General features: G+C 36.4%; 3 protein-coding genes across 14 annotated transcripts in view; 2 read left to right on the plus strand and 1 right to left on the minus strand.

Moving 5' to 3' along the window:
• Window positions 1–781: 781 nt before the first annotated feature.
• LOC116841208 (succinate--CoA ligase [GDP-forming] subunit beta, mitochondrial-like) lies at window positions 782–14,225 on the plus strand. 3 transcript variants are annotated; one of them, XM_032808891.1, is made up of 15 exons: window positions 782–929; window positions 1,412–2,230; window positions 2,376–2,754; window positions 3,476–3,578; window positions 3,750–4,222; window positions 4,308–4,586; window positions 4,894–5,343; window positions 5,513–6,231; window positions 6,480–6,919; window positions 10,183–10,394; window positions 11,273–11,372; window positions 12,150–12,745; window positions 13,037–13,171; window positions 13,240–13,368; window positions 13,557–14,225. In XM_032808891.1, the coding sequence occupies exons 1-15, from the start codon at window positions 921–923 to the stop codon at window positions 13,667–13,669; spliced, it is 4,956 nt and encodes a 1,651-aa protein (XP_032664782.1). In that variant the 5' UTR covers window positions 782–920; the 3' UTR covers window positions 13,670–14,225. The 3 variants fall into 3 exon arrangements, with proteins under 3 accessions (XP_032664782.1, XP_032664780.1, XP_032664781.1); XM_032808889.1 differs by lacking the exons at window positions 782–929; window positions 1,412–2,230; window positions 2,376–2,754; ... (4 more) ...; window positions 5,513–6,231; window positions 6,480–6,919 and adding an exon at window positions 9,869–10,069; XM_032808890.1 differs by lacking the exons at window positions 782–929; window positions 1,412–2,230; window positions 2,376–2,754; ... (4 more) ...; window positions 5,513–6,231; window positions 6,480–6,919 and adding an exon at window positions 9,871–10,065.
• Window positions 14,226–20,323: 6,098 nt separating this feature from the next.
• The window catches only part of LOC116841207 (E3 ubiquitin-protein ligase Rnf220-like), a 362,999-nt gene continuing 357,054 nt past the window's right edge, over window positions 20,324–26,268 (minus strand). For 4 of the 7 annotated variants that reach the window (XM_032808877.1, XM_032808876.1, XM_032808878.1 and 1 more), the window contains one exon: window positions 20,324–20,853. In XM_032808877.1, coding sequence (XP_032664768.1) covers window positions 20,518–20,853 — 336 coding nt within the window. In that variant the 3' untranslated portion in view covers window positions 20,324–20,517. The remainder of the gene's footprint in view (window positions 20,854–26,268) is intronic. The other 3 variants (XM_032808884.1, XM_032808882.1, XM_032808888.1) reach the window with 2 other exon arrangements.
• LOC116841204 (filamin-A) overlaps window positions 20,602–26,268 on the plus strand; it is a 73,880-nt gene continuing 68,213 nt past the window's right edge. For all 4 annotated transcript variants that reach the window (XM_032808865.1, XM_032808867.1, XM_032808866.1 and 1 more), the window contains exons 1-2: window positions 20,602–20,750; window positions 21,918–22,336. In XM_032808865.1, coding sequence (XP_032664756.1) covers window positions 21,994–22,336 — 343 coding nt within the window. In that variant the 5' untranslated portion in view covers window positions 20,602–20,750; window positions 21,918–21,993. The remainder of the gene's footprint in view (window positions 20,751–21,917; window positions 22,337–26,268) is intronic.

A 26,268-nucleotide genomic window follows, 5' to 3' on the forward strand; every position in this document is an offset into this window, starting at 1 on the left:
TAAGTTAACAAATTACCAATCATAAACCGGCCTTTACCTTTAACAAAAAAAAAAAAAATTTCTGTAGCACCCTGCGAACATTTCTCTTGATTACAAATATTACAAATATAAAGTGATTTTCTCCGTATTTAAAATTTAGAAAATTCCTTTGCCTATTTTGTGACTCTTCGAGAGAAGTCTTCATTATGATTCCAATAGATCCTTAAGGATTAAAGCAAGAATGTAAACAAGGAATACCTATTTCTAACTTAAACTTTACTTATAGAGGCCTGTAGCCATATATTGAAGGAAGGAAGGAAGGAAGGAACTTAAACTTTAAAAGAGCCTCTAAAAGAGAATTCAGAATATAAGTCTATATGTTTGTAATAGACAAAAATTCATAGAAAAATAAAGAAAAATAACTAAAGGAATATAAGTTTTTTAGGTCTAGTGGACTTTTATTTTGCAATATTAATAGATGCAAACATATATTTCGTCAACACAAATCTTCAATCGTGCTATGGAAAAACAAAGGTTTGTCTAATGTGCATTGAATCGTACTATCACTCCGATTTGTCAATAGATTCTCTTTCTCTCTTCTCTCTTATATGAAATTAATACATCACACAGCAAAAAGTGACTATACATCCGTGAGAGCTTACGTGTCAATTATTGTTCATTGAACGTCGAGTGAGTCATTTAAACATGAATATGCACGTGTGCGATCTTATGTGTGTCCATATGTGTGTTAATGCGCGTGAAAAATGCGCGTACATATATACACATTCAATCGATTCGTCAGTGTTCGTCGATCTCCGCCAACGTTCGTTACGGGGAGTGTCCGGCGATGTAGCGTCACGTTTGTGGTGTAACGCTCGCGCTTTTATTTCGCATTTTTTATTTCTATCTATTTGGAGAGCTTAATTCACAAATTCTATCGTATGAGTATAGTGAGTATGTAAACTTTATTTCAATCTCTTCTCTCACACATTCTTGGCGAACGCTTCGGTCAAGTTACAGTGCTCTAAAATAAACTAACGGCACATGTCAACAAAATGGCTACTAGAGGAGTGTCTCTTGAGAGTTGAATTTGAATAAAATTCCAATAATTTGATCGTAAAATAACTTATATTACAGAAAAACTTATCTATCGAATAAATATATATTGAGAAGCATGACAGTTACAATTATAAATTGTATGAATTATATAATAATATATTTATAATTTTGCCATTGTAGAAGCAAATTGACAGTGTCAAAAGGAAAGCTTGCAATAGTGTATAGTTTATCAGTTGCACTGTAACTATTTGTTTTTTTTCTTTTCGTTTCAACATAATGATGCACAGTAAAAATGATACTATAGTAAATATTAGTAATGTAATATTTTTTACTATGATTCCTTGAAATTTATAAAATTCTTTCTTTGTTGCAGGATACTTCCAAGATGTTCTATTTGTTAAGTATTGTGGTATTTTCCCTAGTCTTATCACTGCCTGTGCATGCACAAAGTAATGTTTATGGAGAACAAACTTATGTGTGTCCCCAATACTGGACAAAATTCCAAGACTCGTGCTATCGTTTTATCAAGAGTCCATTGAGATCACGAGATGATGCACGCAGGAATTGTCAAGCATTTCAAAGTGATCTGCTTACTATTAACACATTGGAAGAGCATGTATTTATACTCTATCAATTGCTGTGGCAAGATCCACAGCATCGCAGGTGGTATACCGGTGTAAAGCAACAGAATGGCATATGGATAAATGAGGCTGACAGTTTAACCTTGTTAAATTTGGATAATGCCTTCTTGCCTGAACCTAACGACAATGTAATAGGGAGAGACTATCTGGCATACTCTTACAGTAATGCGCTCCAACGTTGGGGATTGGAGAAAGTTACGGGCAGGGAGGAGCTCTTGTATATTTGTGAAGCATATGCTGTTAATCTCCAGAATTTAGTAGAGGATGATCGTACTTACCAGTATGGCATCGAAATTGATAATCCTCTTCAGATACCTAGAGGACCATATTTTATTAAACAACCCAAGAATAAAGTATATGATCCATCAAAGAAAAGAGTAAATAATTATATTGACTTGAGCTGCTTAGCAGGAGGTTATCCTACACCGACCTATGAATGGTTCAAGGAAGATTATGAAAATGATAAACTTAAGGCAATAAAAATTGATCCTCTTTTAAATCCTAACATTACTATAAGTGGTGGAACATTAATCATCTATGACCCAGCACAGGTAAAGATTTTTCAAATTATTCGTTGTAAACTGGAAGTGTCTACTAAATTATATATTACTGGATATTACTGAGCTACTTTATTAAAGATATGATATTTATACTTCTATATATCATTACCCAATATCTCTTTTATATTCTTTGCAGACAGCAGATCGTGGTACATACCATTGTAAAGCATCTAACAAATTTGGTACAATTATATCTGAGAGTGTTGAGCTCTCGTTCGGATATATTTTAGAGTTCAATTTGAAGCGTTCGGAAGAACGTGGCGATAAACATTGGGGTAAAGCAATGTATTGTGATCCGCCGCAACATTTTCCTGAAGTGAAGTATTATTGGGTACGCGAGTCCTTCCCCACTTTCGTCCAAGAGGACCAACGTGTATTCGTTTCGCACGACGGTGCCCTTTACTTCTCTGCGTTAGAAACGGTTGACCAAGGAACCTATTCATGCAATGTTCAAAGCCTTGCATCCGATACCGGACGTAATGGGCCGTTTTTCTTCTTAAAAGTGGAGCCGCACTGTAATTATCTCAATAATTACTTTTTATACGTATAGAAGGTGAAGCAATAACCATATTATTTTGAATATATTTATTATTGCAAACAATAGGAAATTGATTAATTAACAAGTTTTATGATTATGTAATATAATGACAATGATTTCTTTGTGAGTGCAGATATGTGGGAAATTTCAAGGTCATACTTTTTATTGAATCCTATGGTTTTCTAGTTCAAGTTTGAAAATCATTCTATGTGTAAAAGTACTGGAGTAAAGTAATCAAAAAATGAATATTTTTTGAGTATATAAAATAAGAATATGAAATATTTCCTAAATATGTTTTATCTTATTCTTTTTAATATAAGATATGAAATATCTCATAATATAATATTAATTTTTTTAATAGTCTCTTTTTTTATCTTAATGCTTTTATATTAAGATGATCCAGTTGAGATATTCAATTTGGATAATATTAAATGATATTTCTTGACTTTTGTAGGTAATTTATATTGATTGCATTTATTACTATAATATTCATGTATTAATTCTTATTGGCCTTTATATCCTTAGACTGGAATAAAAAAGCTTTAATTTCTTTAATTTTTATAAAACTTTTGTAGACACCATTTTCTATATTGTTTGAAATAGTGGAGATATTCAAGGTGTTATAAGGATAGTTATTGTTTCATATTATATATTTAACAGCAAAGTAATAAATAATATCGTAAATTTTTCATTTACAGCCTCGTATCAGCAATTGAAGTTCCCCAACAATTTTCCAAAAGCTTTTCCAGAGGCACCGATAGCTGGAGAGGAAGTTAGACTGGAATGCATCGCATTTGGATAGTAAGTTCAAAAAACTCGCTGGATCTTTTTTTATCCCTTGTAGGTGATATGTAAAATATTTAATGAAACCCTGTTTTGCCACATTTAATATGTTTTTCCTATTTTTCTTGCGTACGTAAACTGTTGCGTACGTAAATTTGTGATATGATAATAACCAATTTACGTCTACAGTCCTGTTCCATCGTACAATTGGACAAGAAAAGGCGCCGATTTACCACGTGGAGCGTACATGACAGCATACAATCGGGTGTTAATAATACCGGAAGTACGTGTGGAGGACCAGGGCGAGTACTATTGTCGGGTGCAAAACGACAGGCTATCGATCGAGAATTCTGTGCGATTGATCATACAAGCGGCGCCTAACTTCACCATCCCGTTGGTCGACAAACATATGGACAACAGGGGAGATCTGACTTGGACCTGTGAGGCTTTTGGTATACCAGACGTCACCTATACTTGGCTTAGGAACGGAGAGCCTTTGGATAACTTCACTATACCACCTCAAGACAGAGATCGCTATATTATACAAGATAATGTATTAACTATCAAACATCTTGATCGCGCGAGGGATGAAGCTATGTATCAGTGCCGTGCGAGAAATCAATTGAAGACCACATACTCGTCAGGGCAACTGAGAGTGTTGTGTAAGTCTTTCTATTTCTTTTAATATTTGATTGCAGTTTAACGTTCATTAAGCAGTTGAATTATCGACCACCTTTGGCGTTTTAGCATTAAAGCCGTCTTTCAAAAAACGGCCTATGGAATCAGAGACGTACGCGGCAGAAGGAGGTAACGTCACAATCGTGTGCAAACCAGAAGCCGCACCTCGACCGAAATTTGTCTGGAAGAAAGATGGAAACGTAATTGGCTCGGGTGGTAGGCGAAAAATTTTGGAAACTGGGAATCTCATTATTAGTCCGGTGTCGAGAGATGACGAAGGTACTTACGTGTGCACAGCGACAAATGAATATGGCAGTGATGAAACTCGTGGGCGACTAATTGTACTACGTAAGTTGATGATTTGATATATTTTAGATACCTCTCCATTAATTTATACACGACAATCTTTATGTGTTGTTCTTTTTCATATTTACTATTTTGTATTTAAAAATTTTTGCAAACATTTTATAAAAGTTTTGAAGATACTATGAAATAATAACTATGATAATTATGACAAAAACTCTGATAAAAACTATAATAAAAATTATAACTATGAAATAGTAACTATATATAGCTATTTTATAAAATAAAATAACCTTCTAAAGATTTGATTTGTCTAATGAGAGATTGATTGTGTAAAATTATTTATATACAGGTAGACCCCAATTTATTGAAAGATTGCCGCCCCGGATACTCATGTCGTACAATCAAAATCAAACATTACGGTGCTTAGGCCATACAGACGAGATGTTAGATGTTGCATATATTTGGAAGCATAACGGAATGCGAATTCGTACTAAAGATTTGCTAAACAATCCACGATTAAACATCGATGGCGAATATCTGGATATCATAAACGCAACGTTCGTCGAAGCAGGCGATTACGAGTGCGTTTTGAAGAGCGCTGTTGGTGAAATATCGTCTAAGACTATGCTGATCGTGGAGGGCCCACCAGGACCACCTGGTGGAGTACAGATCGCGAACATTGTTAAAACCTCTATGACGTTACGGTGGACCGACGGCGCGTTAAATGGCAGACCGATAACCATGTATACGATCACTGCGCGCACGAAATGGAATTCCACATGGTTTCCTTTGGCAGAAAGTACGTGGACTTTATGATAATTGCTTATATTATTATGATGACTTTTCATAAGAGTTATCTCGCTAATTCTTATTATATTCTCTCGAATACGTCCGCCTTAAAGGCGCTTTCGAAGTTTTGTCATGTTTGTTTTGCACGTAAGGTCTTTAGATAAACATATTACTTTCAGACATTACGACGGCTACTGAGACGGACAGGTATAACGGGCGAAAAGAAGTATACTTGGAAAATGTCTTGAGTCCTTATTCCACGTACGAGTTCCGCGTAATGGCCTTCAACGAGTACGGTTACGGGCCATTCTCGTCTGCTTCACCTACATACAGCACTCCGTCCGATAAACCCTATAAAGCACCGTCGAATATTAGCGGTGGAGGCGGCAAGAAAAAAGACCTCACGATCACATGGGACCGTCTCAGTCCGACCGATCAGAACGGTCCCGGAATTCATTACAAGGTATTTTGGCGCCGCAAGGGCCACGATAAGGAGTTTCAGTCGTTATTGCTGAAGGACTTAGGCAACGTCGGTGTAGCTGTCGTACAGATCAGCGAGACGTTTTATTATACGAAGTACGAAGTGCGGGTACAGGCGATCAATGAATTAGGCGAAGGTCCTATCTCGGATATATACACGATATATAGCGCAGAAGACATGCCACAGATCGGGCCGCAATTAGTGGTCGCTGTGGGCTACAACAGCACCAGCTTGAATGTAAGCTGGAATTCGATCAATACGAGTCGCGAAGTGTCACGAGGCAAACTGATCGGCCACCGACTCAAGTACTGGAAGATGAATTACCCCGAGGAAAGCTCCGTTTATTATTTGTCACGCACTACGCGACCTTGGGCGCTAGTCGTCGGTTTGCAACCAGATACTTATTATTACGTAAAGGTACGTTAAGAAAACTGCACAAATATTTTCTTTATTTGGGTCCTGTAACTATTTGAACATCTGTCAAATTTGAAAATGTAATTTTTCTAGGGATTAATTGCTTGAAATTTATTATAGTTATAATATTAGTTATTTTAGAAAATAAGCCGATTTTATTATCGAAATAGTCATTTGGGAAAACAGTTATAACTAAGAATTAGTAAATTTAAGTGAAGTGTAAGATGAAGAAGTTTATGAATTTTGTGAAGGTGATAGCCTACAACACTGCCGGGGAAGGTCCGGAGAGTGAACGGTACCTGGAAAGAACATACCGCAAGCCGCCGCAAAAACCACCGTCCGCGGTTTCCGTGTTCGGCGTAAATCCATCGACAGTGAGAGTCACCTGGCGCTATGTGCAGCCTAGTTTAGACGAGGAGCCACTGATAGGATACAAGATTCGAGTATGGGACGTGGATCGCGACATGAGCACTGCGAACGATACTATTATACCCGGCGGCTCGAAGCTGGAAACTTACATTAGTAATCTGAGTCCGGGCAAAGTTTATAATCTACGAGTCCTCGGATTCAGTCTCGGCGGCGATGGCCGAATGTCCAGTCCAACGCACACATTCCAAATGGGCGACGCGGCCGCCTTCAGAAGCAGCGCTGGGACCACGTTTCTGAACATCGGTCTTGGTATTTCTGTAATGTTGCTCTTACGGATTTACGGCTATGTATAGCATATTACGTATGTACAGTCGTAATACCTACAAAATAATCGTACAATAATTTCTAGGCTAACTGTAAGCTATACAATAACAGTTAACGGCCGTAAATTTTGTACAGCGTTCTTAAAGCGGTTGAAGGAATTGACGGATATTAAAACTATTTTTAAAGTAAGATTTAGCAAAACATTTCAGATTTGCTTTGGAAACTTATAGATCGTCTCACGATTTGTTAAAACATTAATATTTCTGGCCGAAAATTAGCATCATTAGTTTTATCAACAGCATTGTTGCTTTCCCAACGGCTTAATAACAATACCTCTCAACATTTAAGTACTTCCACAATACTTTTTTTTTTAAGGATAACCATGGTACTATGAGTCTAAAAAGAGACTGAAATTGATTTACTTTCGAGCTGAATATAACACAGTTTTCGTAGTAATTTGAGAGTAATTTTAATTTTATATGATAGAAAGAATACTCGTTATAGCTCTTTTAGCACTTATACAAATGATAACTTTAAGGCATGCAAATACATAATGTCTTATTATCTACTAGTATTGTGTACAGAAAATAATAGGATGCAAAAGTATATTTCTTTGCATTGTCGTATTTTAACAATCGCATCTTATTAGTTTCGTAAAATTTTACAAGCGCAATAAGTATTTTAGAATCATACGTATCAGCGTGTAATAAGAAGAATACGTATAATTTCACGAGCATTCTCAAATTTATCTTAATTACGCACGTTTCTTGATAACAGTTGTCAAATTTTTGTAACTTAAGAGGAATGCGATTTTACTTTATTTCATGCCATATTTGGAGAGTAAAGTCAGGTGATTCATTGAATGTGATGTTTGAAGGTAATATAAAATTTCGCATTTATCTTTTGGTACAGACATTAAATTCAATGCGTACCGGATGAGGAGGGACAACGGTAGAGACGGGCATACATGGACAGCAGGTCTTAAAAGATAGCAACTTTTGACTTTGAGAAACTGACAGCTGTACCATTTGGTTCTCTCTGTAGTCGCCGTGCGCCAGTGCGCCGGGATCGCGCCAGAAATGTCGCTTCCGAACGGCATCTCTGAGCGTTATCGAAGGAGAGGAGAGTGTCGTGAGCGTGGAGCATCAAGTAACTCAGTGGTTTAGAGCAGTCGCCCGGCAAGCGAAAGAGCCGGGTTCGAGTCTCGGCCTAGCAAAACCACGCTCTCGATATTTTTCTATTTCTGGAACGAAAAAGATACGTAGATCTCGAACGCAGGATGGCGTCCCGCCGCCATCTAATACGCCCTCCTCCTTTTATGGTACGCAATTTTGGTACAGACATTAAATTTGTTAAATTAAATTAACAAAGGAAATTAATATTATATATAAGAATATAATATATTATCATATATTACGTAAGAGGCAGCTCTGTCTGTCGATTTGCCAAACACAGAACTAACAAATTATAAGTAAAAGGCTTTACGATTAAAAATCAAGTAAATTAATAAAAGGCATATAAGAGCTTCAAGCACGGGTCTTGCTTGAGTGTGCCAAAGAATTATAAACTTGAAACCAGTCAATTTATAATTCACAATACATACATTTTATTTCAAGTATACACTTCATTCAAGTTTATAATTCTTTGGTACAATAAAGGCTCGAGCTTGAGGCTCTTATGTGCCCTTCATTAATTCACTTGATAAAACAGAATACTGATAAAATTGTTGTAATACTTAAACGCGATTTTAGATAGCGAGAATACACGCAGCAATACATATGTTGATGCAATTAGATCTGAATAGATAAAAGAGGTAGAGATCTCGAGTAAAATAGTAAAAAAAACGTAAACAAACTTCTTACAAGAAACTTAAATATATTCGTCGTTAAGATATATATACCCAGATAGCGCTAAACTTACGCAAGCATATTTTGTACAGAGCTAAATCTGTTAGCAGCGTCTGTGACAGAAAAGCAACAGATTGTACACAGTATCTGTTTATCAGACTCTGTCCACAATCTAACAGCAGATTGGGGATGCAGATATCTATGGATCTGTCGACAGATTCTGCTCGAATTTGTCATCAATCTGACGTCAATCTGCGTAGATTGCTTACTGGGTATATATATACATATATAATGTACATTAATCGACGTAAAGGTCCGTCCATGTATATCCAAGTAGTATTATTTAGAAGATTATATCACAGCTATTGTGTTTCTACAATAAGAAGCGATCGCTGCAATTGTCAGCCGCAATTTTCATTTCTCTAACGCTTCTAAGGAGTACTTTATTTTAGTTTTGGAAACTGGAAAATTGCAACGTTCGTTTCTCTGATAAAAGAAAGAAGCAATCGCTGTATTTTATTTTATATAATTTATTCTAATAAAATACACAAAAATGCATTTATGCATCGCTATTATCATCCTATCTTATATGTACAAGCAAAGTATAGATATGTAATATCAAATATAGAAAATTATATATATAATTATATATATATATATATACATATAGACAAAATTTAATAAACTTTAGCATCCATAGAGATAATAGTAATAAGATAGTCCAAAAAAAGAATATTACACATGCATATATATATACATGTCATGTGTGTGTGTGTGTCTACACATATATATATATATATGTATATGATATGTGTATACACACACATACACACACACACACACACACACACACACATATATATATATATATATATATATATATCATGCACATGTATATTACAGTCAAGAATATTATAGTATGTAATGTAATATTCTTCTACAACATTCTCTTGTTAGATTCTCATTACTATTATCTCTATGAAAGTTAAATTTTGTTAAATTTTGTCTATTTTTCGTGACTGATAGAAATAATCTTATTTTTAATTAATTTATTATACTTGTATATCTTTTTACTAATATTTATATAGGATTACGAAAGAATTTAAATCATATACAAAAGAAATTGAACTATGTTCAATTAATCAAGATAGATGAAAATTTAAATTTTATGGGTATTGATATATTGCACTAAAGTGTAGAAAGTTCATCTAGATATAACCTTATCTTGTCGAAACTTTCTGCGGGCGAGATAAAAATATTCGGCGAGAAACAACTGTGAATGTTCTACTTCTCGACGGTATGTGAGTAGTTATCTAAGTCAATATCTATCGCAACTCGTGCATATGATAGCAATGCTTGTTTGAATCACTTTCTTCCGTTTTCTTCGGTTATTTGAGACATCGGGACTTTGCAGGTTATCAGTCATGTTGCGAATTCTCAACCGTTCGGTGCGCATGACGCGTCTCCTCAGAAGAAACACGGAGGCCGTTTGCGTATCGGGTACGAGAAACCTGAACCTGCTGGAGTACCAGAGCAAAGAACTTCTACGTGACTGCGGCGTGTCGGTACAAAATTTCGCTATCGTCGATGACTTAACCAAGACGAGTTCGGCTCTGGAAAAGCTCCGTGAGTGTTTGAGCGTATTTTTTTCTGCTTATATATTTATATCGTTTTATAATATGTAAAAACTCCCAGCAAGCAAGAAATCATTAATACAACGTTACTACAATGATATTCAAGAACCTGTAATATTGTCAAATATGTAGTGTTTAATATTATATCATCGAACATCATTATAAACATACGTTGACCGCGATTTGGAAGTTTCAGTAATGTTGAAATAGGGTTACCATAACGTTTTAATCGTCAGAAATATTTTTAAGATGTTGCATTGATCTCAAATGTTAAAGTAACATTTGAAAAATATATTTTTTGTAATGTTTTTGAAACATTTAAACAACATTCAGCAAAATCATATCGCAAAATAACATGTGGAAAATATAAATGCAATATTATTAAAAAATATCCAAACAATGCACATGAAGTCAACGTTTCTAAGCGTTAATTTAATGTTCCTTGCTTATATATTTATATTTTACAATATGTGAGAACTATGTTTGCTTTGCAGAATATTAGATTTGAAGATGATCGTGCAATTTTTTTGCTAAAGGCTGTTTGTATTTCATATGAATGTAGAATTTTTTCTGGTTAGATCAAACCTGACTATGATCTATATTTCACAGTTTGCAAGAAATGGGAGTAGTTGCTAATATTATTGTATTTGATTACTTTGACTACTTTGACTTTAGGCAAACATAAAAGCTGTACATATTCTTAGATATATACATATAGTATTTTATAATTGTAGTAACTCTGTTATATTATGTTTATTTTTTTGCTAAGCTAGGTAATTCTTTGCTAGCTTTGCTAATCTTTGGAAGCTGCTATCGAAAACATACATCAATAGCTTTGAGATATTATTATATTTATATTTATACACACAGATGAGGGTGAATATGTTATTAAGGCCCAAGTGTTAGCTGGAGGCCGTGGTAAAGGCTGGTTCGATAATGGATTTAAAGGAGGTGTACATCTTACCAGAGAGTAAGTACTGAGACTTTTCTTTTTATAAATATTACAAGATATAGTTAAAGATATTTTACTAATAAATTTCTCTTATATATATAATGTTATAAAAAAGGATTCAGGACTTATAAGATAGTACTTACTAAACTGAATAAAAAATGGTTAGTAGACATAAGTCAAAGAACTAATCCTTTCAAAGTTAGAAGTGATTTCTGATTTAAATGATGTATGTGATTTGTTTGCTTATATCACTACATATGCCATGGAAACAAAAAATTATCTTCTAATATTCTTATTACTATGTTCACACACAAAAAATATTCAACATGTCCCTTTCCTATTTTTACATATGATTTACAACAAGGGATTATCTTATTATCTTCAATATTAGATAGAGATATTAGAGATATTAAACATTTGCCTTTGTAAACTAAAAAGTTCCCTATTATTTCACAAATAGATTTCTGAGTTATTAATTAAGGGAAACTAGCGAATAATTGCGCGCAATAAATCTTTAGTTACTAAAAAAAATTAGTTATTTGCAAATTAGTTATTTGCAAAATTAGTTATTTGCAAAATGGTAGAGGATCTGTTTGTTTAATTTGATTGATAAAGGTACAACGGAAATTATACTTACCGTCACATCCTGCACTGCGCGATCATTCACCAATTCTCTTTAATAAATAAATAACTCAAAATTGTAGCGGTTGTTTTAGACATCCTGTTTTAGATATTGATATTTTTGTAATTAACAATATGTTTGTATAACTCCTTTCTTCCTTGGTCTTTTAACAGCCGTGATATTGTTTCAAATTACGTGAAGAATATGCTTGGCCATCGGCTTATCACTAAGCAGACTTCGAAGGATGGTATACCAGTGCAGAAAATTATGATCGCCGAGTCAGTAGATATTGCACGCGAGACTTACATCTGTATTCTCATGGATCGAGAGTATAACGGCCCGGTGCTGATAGCATCTCCCGCCGGTGGGATGGACATTGAGACTGTGGCAGAGAAGAACCCTGAGCAGATCAAAACCGTTCCGTTGGACATTTATCACGGAATTAACGACGAAGTAGCGAAAGATGTGAGCATCTTCTTGGGATTCTCTGATCCCGATATCCTTAAGAAAGCCATGTACGAATTGAAGAATCTGTGGAAGCTGTTCGTGGACATCGATGCTCTGCAAGTTGAGATCAATCCATTGGTGGAAACGAAAGACAAGCAAGTGATAGCGGTGGACGCGAAAATCGCGTTCGACGACAATGCTCAATTTAGACAGCAGGATCTGTTCGCCTTAGAGGATGTTACCGAGAAGGATCCCCGTGAAGTGGATGCGTCGCGTTTCAACTTGAATTATATCGGCATGGAAGGCAACATAGGATGTTTAGGTAAAACATTTTATTACTTACCACAACAAATAAAGTAACATATATAATAAGTAACATATATAATAAACATATTATAATAAGTAATATATAATTTGAACGAATAAGAGAAATTATATATATAAAAATTATGAAATATTAATCAGTATGTAACATGTTAATGTCTCATAAGGCATATACAGCTCTACACAAGTATTAACGTATAATTAATAGATAAAAATACATAACAACGATATAATAACAACATAATAACAAAAATATACACATAACAAATCTCGTATTCCGTATGTATAGTAAATGGGGCTGGCTTAGCTATGGCTACAATGGATATTATTAAGTTGAATGGGGGATCGCCTGCTAACTTTCTGGATGTTGGCGGTAACGTGAAAGAGGAGCAAGTCTTCCAAGCATTTAGAATACTTAGTGAAGGTATGTGTAGGAGTACTAATTTAGATACGAATGTGAGATGCTAACAGACTTCTATCTTTTCTTCTCAGATCCAAAAGTCAAAGTTATTTTCGTTAACGTTTTTGGAGGCATCGTGAATTGCGCAACAATAGCGAGGGGAATTATCGCAGCATCGCGTAACTTAGGACTTCAAATACCGCTCGTTGTCAGGCTAGAAGGTAAGGTGTACCTCAATTTCTTTTCTCTCACATATGCATAACAGAAAAGCCTAATTCTTCTAAGTTTTACTTTTTTAATTGTATAATTTCGTATGATTTTTTATCTATTTTTGCTTATATTTTTGCGTGATAAAATTTATAATCAATTTTAAGTATTTTTTATTAGTTTATTTGCTTTCTTTTTATAGGCACTAACGTGACAGAAGCCAAAAAAGTTTTAGCCGAATCGGGATTGCCCATTGTCACAGCGAATAACTTAGACGAAGCGGCGAAAAAAGCGGTAATCTCTGTAAAAGCGTAACTATATCGATACGACAGTACGCGTTGTCAACTCATACTTATTCAAGACTGGAAACCTCGCTAGTTTTAATGCAAGGGAGTAATAACTCCATACAAAAGCACAATTCGTGAAGCGGGAGGGGGGTGATATTATATTTACGCTACTGTTTGTATAATATGATACAATCAAATACTTCCACATTAAATTTTTTTTTGTAGGAATTTTTATATACATTATATTTTACAATTATTATGGTATAAGTGCGTTTTTTTGTTTTATTGGTCTTTTTAGAAAGATATAGCATGTGGAATTGCATTTGATATATTTAGAATATTTTGTTATAATTTGTTCATTTATTAGACACTCGATCCCAATTTGTTTTTACAGATCTCTGTAAGGAACGAACAGAAAGAATTGTATCATTTATTAGTTACATAGTTGGCAGCGTTGCTAAATCATTCTGTATGTATATGCTTTTTTTACTTTGTAAATACATTAATTTTTTTAGGTAAACCTAGAACAATTTATATATATTGCAAGAAAAAAATAAATATGTATATTCTGTTTCAAATCTTAATTTTTTAAATAGTTTCTTTCAGCTTTTTTGCCGTATGCGAGTTTCGAAGAGTCTTATCATTTGCTATGAATCTTTCGACTTCGTTAAATACAAGATTTAGTTTACGTGTGTGCAACTTTTCAGAAATACGTCTCGAAAGGATGAGTGAAAGGATTCGCGTGTTTGTTACATATTTCTAATTTGTATAAATTCTTTTGCAGTGTGCGATGCCTGTTGTGAAGCGTTATAGCGTATTTTAGTTACGTTTTTGTACGACCAGGTGTATACAATATTTCTTTAGTCTTTTTTTGAAGGCATGCATAATTATTTCTCGTCAAGTAACGTTCGCAGAACAACACGATTAGAACTCGTTAAGGCTGCGAGCTCGCATCGCTCCCAATCGTCTATGCATTCCGTCGAAATGATCAAAAAGTGCCTGACAGTAGATTGAATCTCTGACTTTTGCCAGAGCGCATGACCTTCATGTCGAATGTATCATGAAGACTGCTGTCGAATCCGTGCTTGCTCAAGGCTCGCCGGATCTCGCATGGCGTAATGAGAGAGGAAGGAGGAGCAAGTCGCGTAATCACGACTTTTGGCCGTGTATGGTCGCCGCGTCTTTATAAGTAGAAACTCTTTCGGTGGAGAGCTAAACGGTAACTCGCTTCGAGTGTCTTGTACGCGCTGCGACATTCGCTCGTCACGTCCAGAGCGCCCCATATATGGGCAACGATTTTTAGCATAAGGCTCCAGCGCAACACACAAGCGCTCCAGCGCGACTCTACCTTTCTACCTTTCGGAAAGAACGCGTTTGTGGGTCGCACTTTTTATAGATAGACACGTCGATAGGTGTGCGAAATGTAAAAATGTTCAGGAGAGAGCGGGACAGAAGCTTTATTTTTAATTTGAAAGTAAAATATCAGGAGTTGGATCACTCTCACCACCTGAACATATATATTTCAGAGTCTTTTTATAGAAATAATACATCTCTAGAGGGCAGCGTTTTTCAAACTTTTTTGACTGCAACCCACTGCAGAAACTGCATCTTGTATTTTAACATGTGTTTAAGGTAAATAATAGAGTATTAAGCACAACATAAGGAACAGTTATATCAACGCAATTCCTTTTACGATTTCGAATTTATCTTATAACATAGAAAAGAGTAACACTATTTTCTTGACGATAAATCTTCTACATCATTACGAGTACAGTACATTTTCTGAAGTAATTTGAAACTGGAAAACTGATCTCCCCAGAGAATACAAAGGGGATGTGAAGAAAAGTGAATTTATTTTCAGAAAAGTCTTGTTTTATGAGCTGCGTTCCAAGCATTTTTGTGCATTTTTTCTGGTCCATTTTATTTATTTTGCTACTCACTGTTTGAAAAACTCTGCTATAGAATATTGGTTCTCACATGTGCATCCCAGACAACACAATTGTAGCAAAGACAATTTTACATAAATTTCCAAAAGACCTTTCTAGTCTTTCAGATGTCTTTCGATTGTATTGTTTGAGACATTTGTTCTATCTAAGCGTTGATACTCGCGCGATACTCGTGTTTAACTCTTCGAGTGACAACCAGGATCATTTCTGCTCGAAATATTTTAAGAAGTGTTCGAGATATTTTTTGCCTCGGATTCATTAAAAATAAAATACTTAGCAGTCTATTTTTCACAAGAGAACTGCGCGATCTTTAGCTAGAAAGGTCGAGGAAGTTTCGATAATTTTTGGGGCTTCCTTCGAACAGCCTAAGGGAAGGAAACTCGAGAAAGATACTAATGAGCCTAATTGTCACTTCGAAGATAGCGAAAATACATGGTCATTCAGAGGCTTAAGCGAGACCCGCGCTGAAACGCGACTCACTTCCTCTTAGGAGGGAAGGAAGTGCTTGGAAGTGACCGCTAAAACCGCTAAAACCGCTATCGTGACGTGAAACAGCGATGTACCAGCGGAATTGGATATCACCGGGTGTATCGCAGTGCGCAGCGTGCAACAATGACCGTTTAAGTTTCTTCTCTCGTCAGTGTCACGCCAGTCTGTGGGCGCGACCCGACTCGTTTCTCACTTTTGTTTCCTTCACATACGAATATAAACCCGCTCCTTCCACACGACGCGTGTGCGTATATATATAGACCGGCCCTCTACCCCTCGTCCCAGGGGGTGGCGAGGGAGCGCGTACTATTCTCGGACAACTTGACGAGTCCGAGTAACTTCTTTCGGCGTGTTCGTCTCCCGGTTAGCGGCGTAAACGTCAGTAATCGCTTGCGGACCGCGTCGTGCACCGATCGAGCCAGCGTCGCGCCGTTCCGCGATCCGAATATCGTCATCCCCCGGTGACGTGTATGCGACAATCCCCCCGTGTGTGATCCCGATATTGCATCGATAATTACGGTTAGCACTGGTCTCGATTCACTCGTCGATTTCTTATTTTTGTTTTATTTTATTTATGAAACAACCGACGTCTTGCCGCGCGACGCGCAGGCAAAAGGAAACAACGATCGAAGTGTAATGATGTGATAAGCAAGTATTCAAGTGTTGCATCGTGTTGCTGTTAGAAAGTGACGTCGGTTGTTTCGTCTCGAAGTATTACATTAATTCTTTCCTTCTCTCGGCAGGAAGTCTTCTGTGAATATCGCATTACTTTCTTCTGAATGTTTGAAATATCGTTCATCACGATTTATCAATTTCTGACAATTATTGCCACAGCAATCGCGAGTTTGAGGTAAAATTTCTGTTGAAAAAGTGTAAAAATTTATTGCACTGTTTCAGATGTGTAAACCGCGAGTGTTTCCTTCTCCTCCCGTTGTCATTACAAGATCTTCATGCTAATTTGAAAAAATAATTTTTTACCTCTTTTTGCATAGAAAAAAAAATACAAACACATACACACATAAATTTCAATTATATTTCATATTATACATAATTTCATATTATACACGTACAATTTCAAATAAATACAATCATATAAAAACTTCTACAAATAAATAAATACACTTTTTCGTCGATACAGTTTCGTGATAATAGTAATCTTGTAAAAAGGATAAATTCTTCTTTTGAATATATGATTTCATGAGTTTTTTCAAATGTGTAGTTTATGATAATAATTTTAATATTATCATATTAATTTTTTTATCTTGGCAATGGAACTTATTTATCTCATTGTGTAGGGAAAAGATTCGCACTTGCAAAGAAAACAATACATATTGCATTCAAGTAAATATTACTTGTTTCAAGTACTTCATAAGTTTATATATTTGCAAATTTACCTAATGAAATCTAGTATTTCAATGAGGAATATTAAATTAAATTATAAATTCGGTTTGCTTACTACACAAAAACAATTTTTTCTTTAATACAATTTTGTAACAATAATCTTATAAAGAGAGTCAATCTTTCTTTTGAGTACATACACATCTTTTGAATATACCAATTTTTCTCTTGATAATGAGCTTTTTTTCAATTTTGTGATAAGTATATTAAGTATATTTTCAAGTATAAGTATTTTAAGTATATTTTAAGTATATTAAGTTTATTTTTGATAAGTATATTTTCAAGAGAATTATCAAGAAAATATTTTTTGTTCAGAATAACTATTACTTAAAAGAAGGAAACCAAATTATAATGAGTAGCCGCTTTTCTTATTGTTGGCAGTAGAATTGCTTTTCTGTCTGCAGATTTATAATTTATTATCAAGAAAATATGTTTTGCTAAGAATAATTATCACTCAAAAGAAGGAGACCAAATTAAATCGCTTTTATTATTGTTAACATGTTAGAATGATGGTTTCTGTCTGCAGATTTATATTAATTCGCGTACACATTGTTGACAATATGCTCTCACTACACATACGCGATTCATTTATATTCCGCTCGTGACCGGTTCGTAATTTGCTCGTGGATTCGTTAATTGCGAATGCAACTTACTTTTGGAGAACGGTACAGTGCGGGGAGGATTTTAAGAGCGCGGCATCGCGAAGAGCCGTGACGACGTGCGACTCCTCGCCGACAGTTTATCGTCGACCGTTGATAGAGAATCGCTTGATCGCGCGAGGTAAAGTTGTACCCAATTGGGCGATATAAATAAGTTCGTGTGCAATGTGATAATTTTCTAATCACTCTGGAACACACTTGGAAGTTCGTCGAGAGAGTGGCGTATTTTCTTTATTTTGAGTTTTTCAAATTGTGTCGGTTTTTGGGTTCGGTTTCTCTTATTATGGATTTAAATAAGTCGATATTTCGCTGATGACGCAAAGTGAATTTTTGGAAAATTTGAGAATGTGTCGAAGGAGAAATCATTTATTACGGACTATACATTTGCACAATCTACGTATAGAACGAGAGAATAAAGATGAAAAACTAATATAGAGGCAGTTGAAATTTTTAAATTCGATGACAGCTTCGAATTATAGATCTATCTTTGAATGAAGTGGCGTTGCGAACCTTGTTCTTGACTGTGAAGTGCTGAGATAAAAAATCGTGCCTCAACGTCATCATCCGTCGTAACAAATTTCATAGATAATTATAGATAACAATATGTACAAATACGCCAATTGTGTATCAATAAGAATTTTGTTGGCTATTTTATATCGTGAAATTTATTTTAAAGAACGTATATTTGTGTGCATATAGATGTAGAAAGAAAACTATATTTCTTTCATAGATTTGATATTGTATAATTCTTTTGGAAACGTGACTTTATATTGTAGAAATCGCTATTTGCTAATGGTGTGGCCGAACATTCTGCATCTCACTATTGCGCGCAGTGCCGATATACATTGAATCAGAATGTATTTCGCACGACTATATCGCAGCGTGTTTATTATTAACGTTTACGCAATTGCGTGTTTATAGCCGGATGTGATTTTGTGAATTATTACGCCTTCCTTCTGTAAGAGATCGCCTCGAAAACGTCAGAGAGACTGTTTATTCGGATTTCAGACAATGTTCACGCATTTCTAGTTTATCTTTCAGAGATGTAATATCAGACCTTGGAAAAAAGTCGCGTATATGCGCGCGCACCAAAAATATCTTGGCATCTCGCCGTGCTTCGTGAATCGTAATTTAGCGTGCGTCCGATTAATTTTCTATTATGTGCGAAGAATCTGACGGCAGGTTTGCTTAGAGAGGAACGGTGTTCGATGCGTAAATGGATTTTCCAACCAACTGGCATAACTCTCTTCTTTTATTTCGCCTCAAGACTACGGTTTAAATATTTTAATTGTGAGCTAAACACATAATAAATTTATGTTCAAGGAAAATACATAGTATAATTCAGCGTGCGTAAATAAAGAAAAACGCATGAGGGTAATTTCCTCCGAATGTGCCGCTATTTATAATTAGACGTTTTATTTATGGATAGACCCCGAACGTAAGTCATGTTGAGGCCGGACAGTTTAGTCTGATCACGTGCGCGAAACTTCCACTCGAGCGAGACTGATCAGTACGTCGTGTTTTCGCGGATTCAAACGATTCGATAAGTTGCACTCGATTTTAAAAAATCTGTTTTCTACTAGTGAAAGATAAGCTGAGTTTTATTTATAATTATGTATATTTTAAATTACTCGTAAAATTACACGGAGAAAATATTGTAGCAAAGATTACAACAAAAGTTTTGGACTATACAAAACTATGAGCGAAATTACTATATATCTGTTTAAAAATGTTATGTACTTTTGACGTTTTATTGCACACTTATTGTAATTACTTTCAATACATGATTTTGTTTATTTCAAATTATTCTGATGAAGTACACGAAGAAAATATTGTAACAAAAATTACAACAAAATTTTTAGACTATACAGAGTTATGAGCGAAATTACTATGTATCTGTTTAAAAATATTATGTACGTTTAACATTTTATTTTACAATTATTATAATTACTTTTAATATATAATTATGTTTATTCCAAATTGAAGTACATGGAGAAAATATAGCAAAAATTACAACAAAATTTTTGGACTGTATAGAATTATGAGCTAAATTATTATCTATTTGTTTAAAAATGTTATATATATTTGACTTTTTATCACAAAATTATTGCAATTACTTAAATATATTTTATATTATAATTATATTATAATTATATTATATTATATATTTATATTATACCAGGTAAATCATCATATTTTCGAAATATAATTCTAACGTATTTTTTATTGCAATATTCTCTGTGTATACACGAATTTTCTATATTATATGAATTCATTAATAATAATAATAAGTCGTTGCTCGAAGTTCACTCTTCGTTCGACCACTTCGATCGTCGGCAATCCTTTAATCGCGATAGGTTTTCGCAGGTTTTGAATCGTCGCTGCTAATCAAGACGAGCGACCACCCTGAAAAGGTGCTCCAAGGAGACGACATATCGCTCCCAAGGAAAGCCTCTCCCGGTTAACGCATCCTCAAATCTGAAGTGCAATCTCTGCTGGTGAACTGACTTCGCGCGAAAAGGAGTCGCTCCAGCTGATCGTGTCAGCGTTGTCCGCGCACGCATACGACACCCACACGCGCGTCCGACTCGCCGGCGCACGTACGTGCGGATCGCAGGTAGACTCACCGATATCCACCTCTTCTGCGACAATTGTACAGGTGTGCGTATTCGCGTTAGCGATGGACACGACGTTCTCTCGAGCGGCGTTAACGCCTGTTGCTGAAAAGAAGAGCATTAACATCCGTAAGATGAAGACAAGTATTTGATATCGCAATATCAGGATAATTTTGAGGCATTTCTTCATTTTCTCATTATGAAATTGTTATAACGAGGAGAGGAATGCTTAGGAGAGGAATATCAGGTGCAACACCGGTCATACGTCTTATTAGAAACGCAAGAAAATTACAATGCAGACGAGAAGAAGAGGAGAGACAAATTCAAGCAACTTGTACACGGTGTCCGAAGATTCTTCGACTAAACTTCGTCGATATATTCTATGAATAAAAATAAGGAAAAAGCGTTCCATCAACATAGGTTTAAAGCTTTATTAATTATAAGAAAAGTATGAAACTACAGTGGACTTGCTTTTACAGTTATGGGAATCAATGGCATTTCGGTATAAAGTTGTACAACTTGCTCTAATGGTAATGATAAAGATTCATCACCTTCAGTGATCTCTCTCCTAAAGAATCAAACACAGCTGGCATGTACCGGTTAGACGAATATTGTCGATTTATTCCTACCTTGTATCACACGCTAGTAAATTTTTTTTATTGTTTTCTTCATATTTTACGTTTTACAACTGAATGAGTTACTGAGAAAATATATGAGAATTTATTTGTGGAGTATAAGTTTATTTCTGTGAATAAATTTTACGCCCCACTAATAAATTTTCAAGTATCTTTTTTTCTCAATAAAGCTCCGAATATTTATATTTGCATAACACACTTTTCTATTTCTAATCATGAAGTTTAGTCAGAAAATCTTGGGACACCGTGTACATATAAATCCAAAGATCCGAATTCGAGACGCGAATCTGAAGGCCAACTTTCAAGAACAACAAATACACCAAATATAAGCTCTCTCTTTCTCTCTCTTCTCGTTTGTAGCGTACACACAACAGCAACGTGCGTACAGCCTTTGTAGCGTGGCGGAGCTTTTACTTTAAAATTCCACATCGATGTGAGTTTGTGCCCATCGCTACTTCGCGAATCACCAATACAAATGCGTCCCCGTTCATGTCAATGACAGGCGTTCGCGACTACCAACACTGTGATTCGCAGGTACTGACACACACACAGGGGCGCGCATCCCCACCAGCCTCGTCCGTGAGATTGTAGAAGCGGACCGGCCGATAAAATGAATGAGAATGATAAGTCAGTTAAGTGCGAGAACTCCGCCGAGGAGGAGGAGGACGAGATGTTCGAGCGCGAACTGGCCGAGGACGCGCAATGGAAGCGGATCCAGCAGAACACCTTCACCAGGTGGGCGAATGAGCGGCTGAAGGCGGTGAACAAGCACATCGGCGACCTGGAATGCGACCTGTCCGACGGTCTCCGGCTGGTGAGCCTTATCGAGGTGCTCGCGCAGAAGCGACTGCCGAAACACAACCAGAGGCCCACCTTTCGCTCGCAGAAGCTGGAGAACGTGTCGGTCGCTCTCAAGTTCCTGGAGGACGAGGGAATCAGGATCGTCAATATCGGTGAGTGAGTGAGCGAGCGAGCCGACGACGTGTGGATGCTGCTGGACCAACACGCGTCGCGTCTAGGTAGACTCGTCCCTCGTCTCTCTCTTTCTCTCTCTCCGTCTCTCTCTCTTCGCGCGTGCTTAGAAAAAGTTGAAGTAATCGTCAGAGTGCGAGTGATAATGTTTCAGATCTATATTAATAGTCGTTACTTGAAATTTGCCTCCGCTGAGATACTCGGATTGGAATTGAGATGTGAGTTTCTCGGTTGAATCACAATTATAAATATAGTGTCACGTGTATGATTCAATGAAAAAAATCAAATTCAGTTCTGAGTTTTATAATCTGACTAGCTGAGTAGTTCATGTGAGACAAGTTTCAAGTAATGATTGTGAAGTAACATGAGCCTTGACGTTCTCATCAGTCGCGAGGGTAGTTATTCACAAGGAGACAACGGCATTATTGACATTGTCATCTATCTCGCGTACAGTGTTTAGAAAATAATTAAACTCGAGGAGAGCGACATAAAAAGCAACTTCGACATTAATTATTGGAACATTCCTTAATGTTTGATAACACTTGACTCATTGACTCGTCGTGTTGATCTGCAAGTGATAAATGTTCGAGGCTATTATCAGGACAACAACATCTTTGTTCTCATAGTGTATTGCGCGGCCTCATAGCGCTCCAACGATTAATTTCCAATTCATGACCGATCTTCAAACATTTTACTTATGAATAAATCGTAAACATCACCACGTGGTAGTTACGATTACGTGAGAGACGAGGTCGAGTCTGCATCGTATACCAGATTCTGCCAGTAGATGGGATTCATCGATCCTTTGGATTCCCGCGCTTCACAAGGAACCGCAGATTTCGCGAAACCTTGAGAGAATCATTCGAAGGAATAATTTCACTTAAGACGAGTTTCCGTCAGCTTGACTGATATAAAACTGAATCTTATTTGAAATCTGACTGAAATTTAAAAGTTAAAGCCGTGTTGATGTCGAAGGAATACGTGAAGATATGTTAAAGGCGCAAACATTATAGAAAGCTGTTTGATTTTTGCACATTAAAAATGTTAACATTATTACACGTGCACTGAGAGAAATTAACCGATAAAAAATTATCCGTTTATTAATTTTTTATCGGATAATTTCTCTCCATGTGTATATATATATATATATATATATATATATATATATATATATATATATATATATATATATTTACTATGACAATTTATTATACACACATCTAGTACACTTGATAACTTTCGAACCATTAAATCAAATTTTAGTTTTGAATTTTCATCTTTGAGTAGTTCAAATTATTTCTAAAGGGATTGATGTTTTAGAATTTTTATTCTTTTTTAGAAGTTTCCAAAGAACTTGGGGAAGATTTGTTCAATATCTTCTTTATGGAATAATTTGATCCGTTAATTTAATCAACATTACGACGATATACTGAGAGTTAATAATCAAATGTGTCGCATTTAATAGCATTTAAATTTAAACATAACAGAATTATCAAAAATATTCAGTGAAAATCGAAGGAGCGAGTTATTTAAACCTGTCTTTCAAACAAATTAGTAGGATCAGCAGCATTGAGAGGGTAGGGAGAAGGGAGAAGGCCATTCAAAAGTAAATGTCACGTCTGAGAGAAAGCTAATTATACACGACGTATTATGCATGATTCCACATGGAAAAAAAGCCTTGGAAAAATCGAAACGGAGACCAGAGACCAAAGTTGAATGACAAGAAACGTCTATTACATTGAAAGAAATTATTCGATAAGGAATTAACATGTGGTTATTTCCGACCAAAGTACCGATGAATTTTTCTATCCGATCAGGAAACATCCGATGAGAAATATCAGTTCATAATTTTTTCATCCGTTTATCTGATGAAATGCCATTATGATCGGAAATATTCTATTAAATTTAATCGAACATAAAAATTCATCGGTATTTTGATCGGAAATATCCGTTTGTTAATTTTCTATGGGATAATTTCTCTCAATGTATCCGAGAATATTCATTTAAATATCCGTCTGTGTGAAAACACGGTTAAGATCACTGAAAACATTTGACTGAATAAAAATACTCGAGAATTTTTCTGCTGCTACAAGTGAGTTTCCGTGTGTATATGTGTGTGTATGTGTGTAGTAGTCCAGGCACCAGAAAATCAGTTAAACGAACTGAGTTTTACTTCTGTGGAGAAAATCTCACGAAACATTTTCGTGCGGGCGACTAAATCTCCTCGAGATATTTAAAATTTTTGAATCTCCCTTCACGAAATCGCGTGCAATATTTCATTATGACATTTACTTATCACGCTGTAGATGCGATGAAGATTTGCAAGCTTATGCACTCATTTGTCTCATACTTGGTGTCAACATCAGTTATCGCTATGCCGAAATTGCCAACGCCGATCTGGAATATGCGCTTATTTACACGACGAGGAATGTAGTCGGAAGCAACGAAGAGTGAGTGATTAGTCGGCGTAATTTGAAGACAGGCGTCAGCAAACAGCTAATCGCGCGTTCCACTCGCACTAGAGGATCAACGTAGATCCGACTGATAATACCACGGATGAACTTACGAAGCCGCGATGCGAAATTAAAGATCCAATCGGCGCGCGATCGTGATTACCAAGTCGGACAGAAGGACGAAGCCGAGCGCAATGACTGGCTCTTTGACGGTGCACCGAGGCATTGAATGAGCCGGGAACTTCATCGGATTTGATTCTGCGGCTTTGCAAAATGAAGATTATCTCAATCTTCGCGATACGAGAGAGGTGGGGAGAGAGGAAGCACGATCGGCCGATCGTGAACAACAAAATCACGCGGAACGCTCTTGGAAATCGAGCGCGACGTGCAATGACGCGCGAGATGAATTTGCGTGCCGTCGCTTTCGGCTTCGGGATCAAGCGCTTCGGAGTGCGCGGGTGCATCGAACGGAGGAATAAAAGCGATTCTGGAGCACGGCGAGAGGGTTGTGGATCGATGACGGTCTCCCGCTCGCCCGGGCTACCCCGGGAAAGCAGAGGGTAGCGATGGGGCAATGCCGTACACGTGTTCCTCACGGCTGAACAAACCGACGTTACGTCATCTGTTCCCGCTCAAGCATGCAACAAAACAAATAAAATGAATAAATGAGCGAGCAAATGAAAAAAAACGAATAAATGAGACGAAATGCGGGGAGCTTGGAGAGTATCCATGACGTCAAAATAACGTTGAAATGACGAGAAAACGACTGAAGGATTCACTTTTTAATCACGATTCGGTCATTTTCTTGTCATCTTGACGTTATCGTGATGTTCTGCTTGGATACTTGTGGGCGCGCTTATTTGTTGAGGATTGTGACATTCTTGTGAATGCATCGGCACGTTGACGCAATTATTGGAACAATTCGAGCGGAATCGACGGTAATTCAAGCGGGAATAATCGTCACGAGAGCCGCGAAGTCTCCGACAAAAGCCAATTGTCGAGCCCGCGCTATCGGTCAGACCACGTGTCTGTAACCACTTGTTGGCAAAAGAATCCAGCGGAGGAAGCCAACTGCTACCTCGACTGATAGTACCCATTGTGCGGCTATTTTTACGCGTAGCTTATGAATAAAGCATCGGATTGCGAGATTTGCTGTTGAGAAGTCGCTTGTCCGAGAAATGACCAGATCGTGTATTTACTTTGGGAGCTGAAATTTACGCTGGTGGACCGGCGTGTACTTTGCCTCGCGTCGTCATCACGATTTGTCGCATCCTTGGGCGAGCAGCCTGACTGGTCGTGACGCAATTGGATATATCACCGATGATGTCATGACGTTCTCTAACCTGCAACTGTCATGAGAGCGAGAGCGAAGCGCCATGCCAGCGAATATAAAAATGCACGAAACAACGCCCAAGAAATAATGTTTATTTGAAGCCTTTACCCGAGCGAGCGAGAGAGAG

Source organism: Odontomachus brunneus, unplaced genomic scaffold (assembly GCF_010583005.1).
Source record: "Odontomachus brunneus isolate Ranch 3 - 2012 unplaced genomic scaffold, Obru_v1 Obru_scaffold_014, whole genome shotgun sequence".
Lineage (NCBI taxonomy): Eukaryota > Metazoa > Arthropoda > Insecta > Hymenoptera > Formicidae > Odontomachus > Odontomachus brunneus.

What these genes read in the sequence shown, in the direction of transcription:
- LOC116841208 (XM_032808891.1), top strand. An exon ending in CTTAAAAGTGGAGCCGCACT is followed by an intron (nt 2,755 to 3,475) that starts GTAATTATCTCA and finishes TTTCATTTACAG; the next exon opens with CCTCGTATCAGCAATTGAAG. An exon ending in TGGGCGACTAATTGTACTAC is followed by an intron (nt 4,587 to 4,893) that starts GTAAGTTGATGA and finishes ATTTATATACAG; the next exon opens with GTAGACCCCAATTTATTGAA.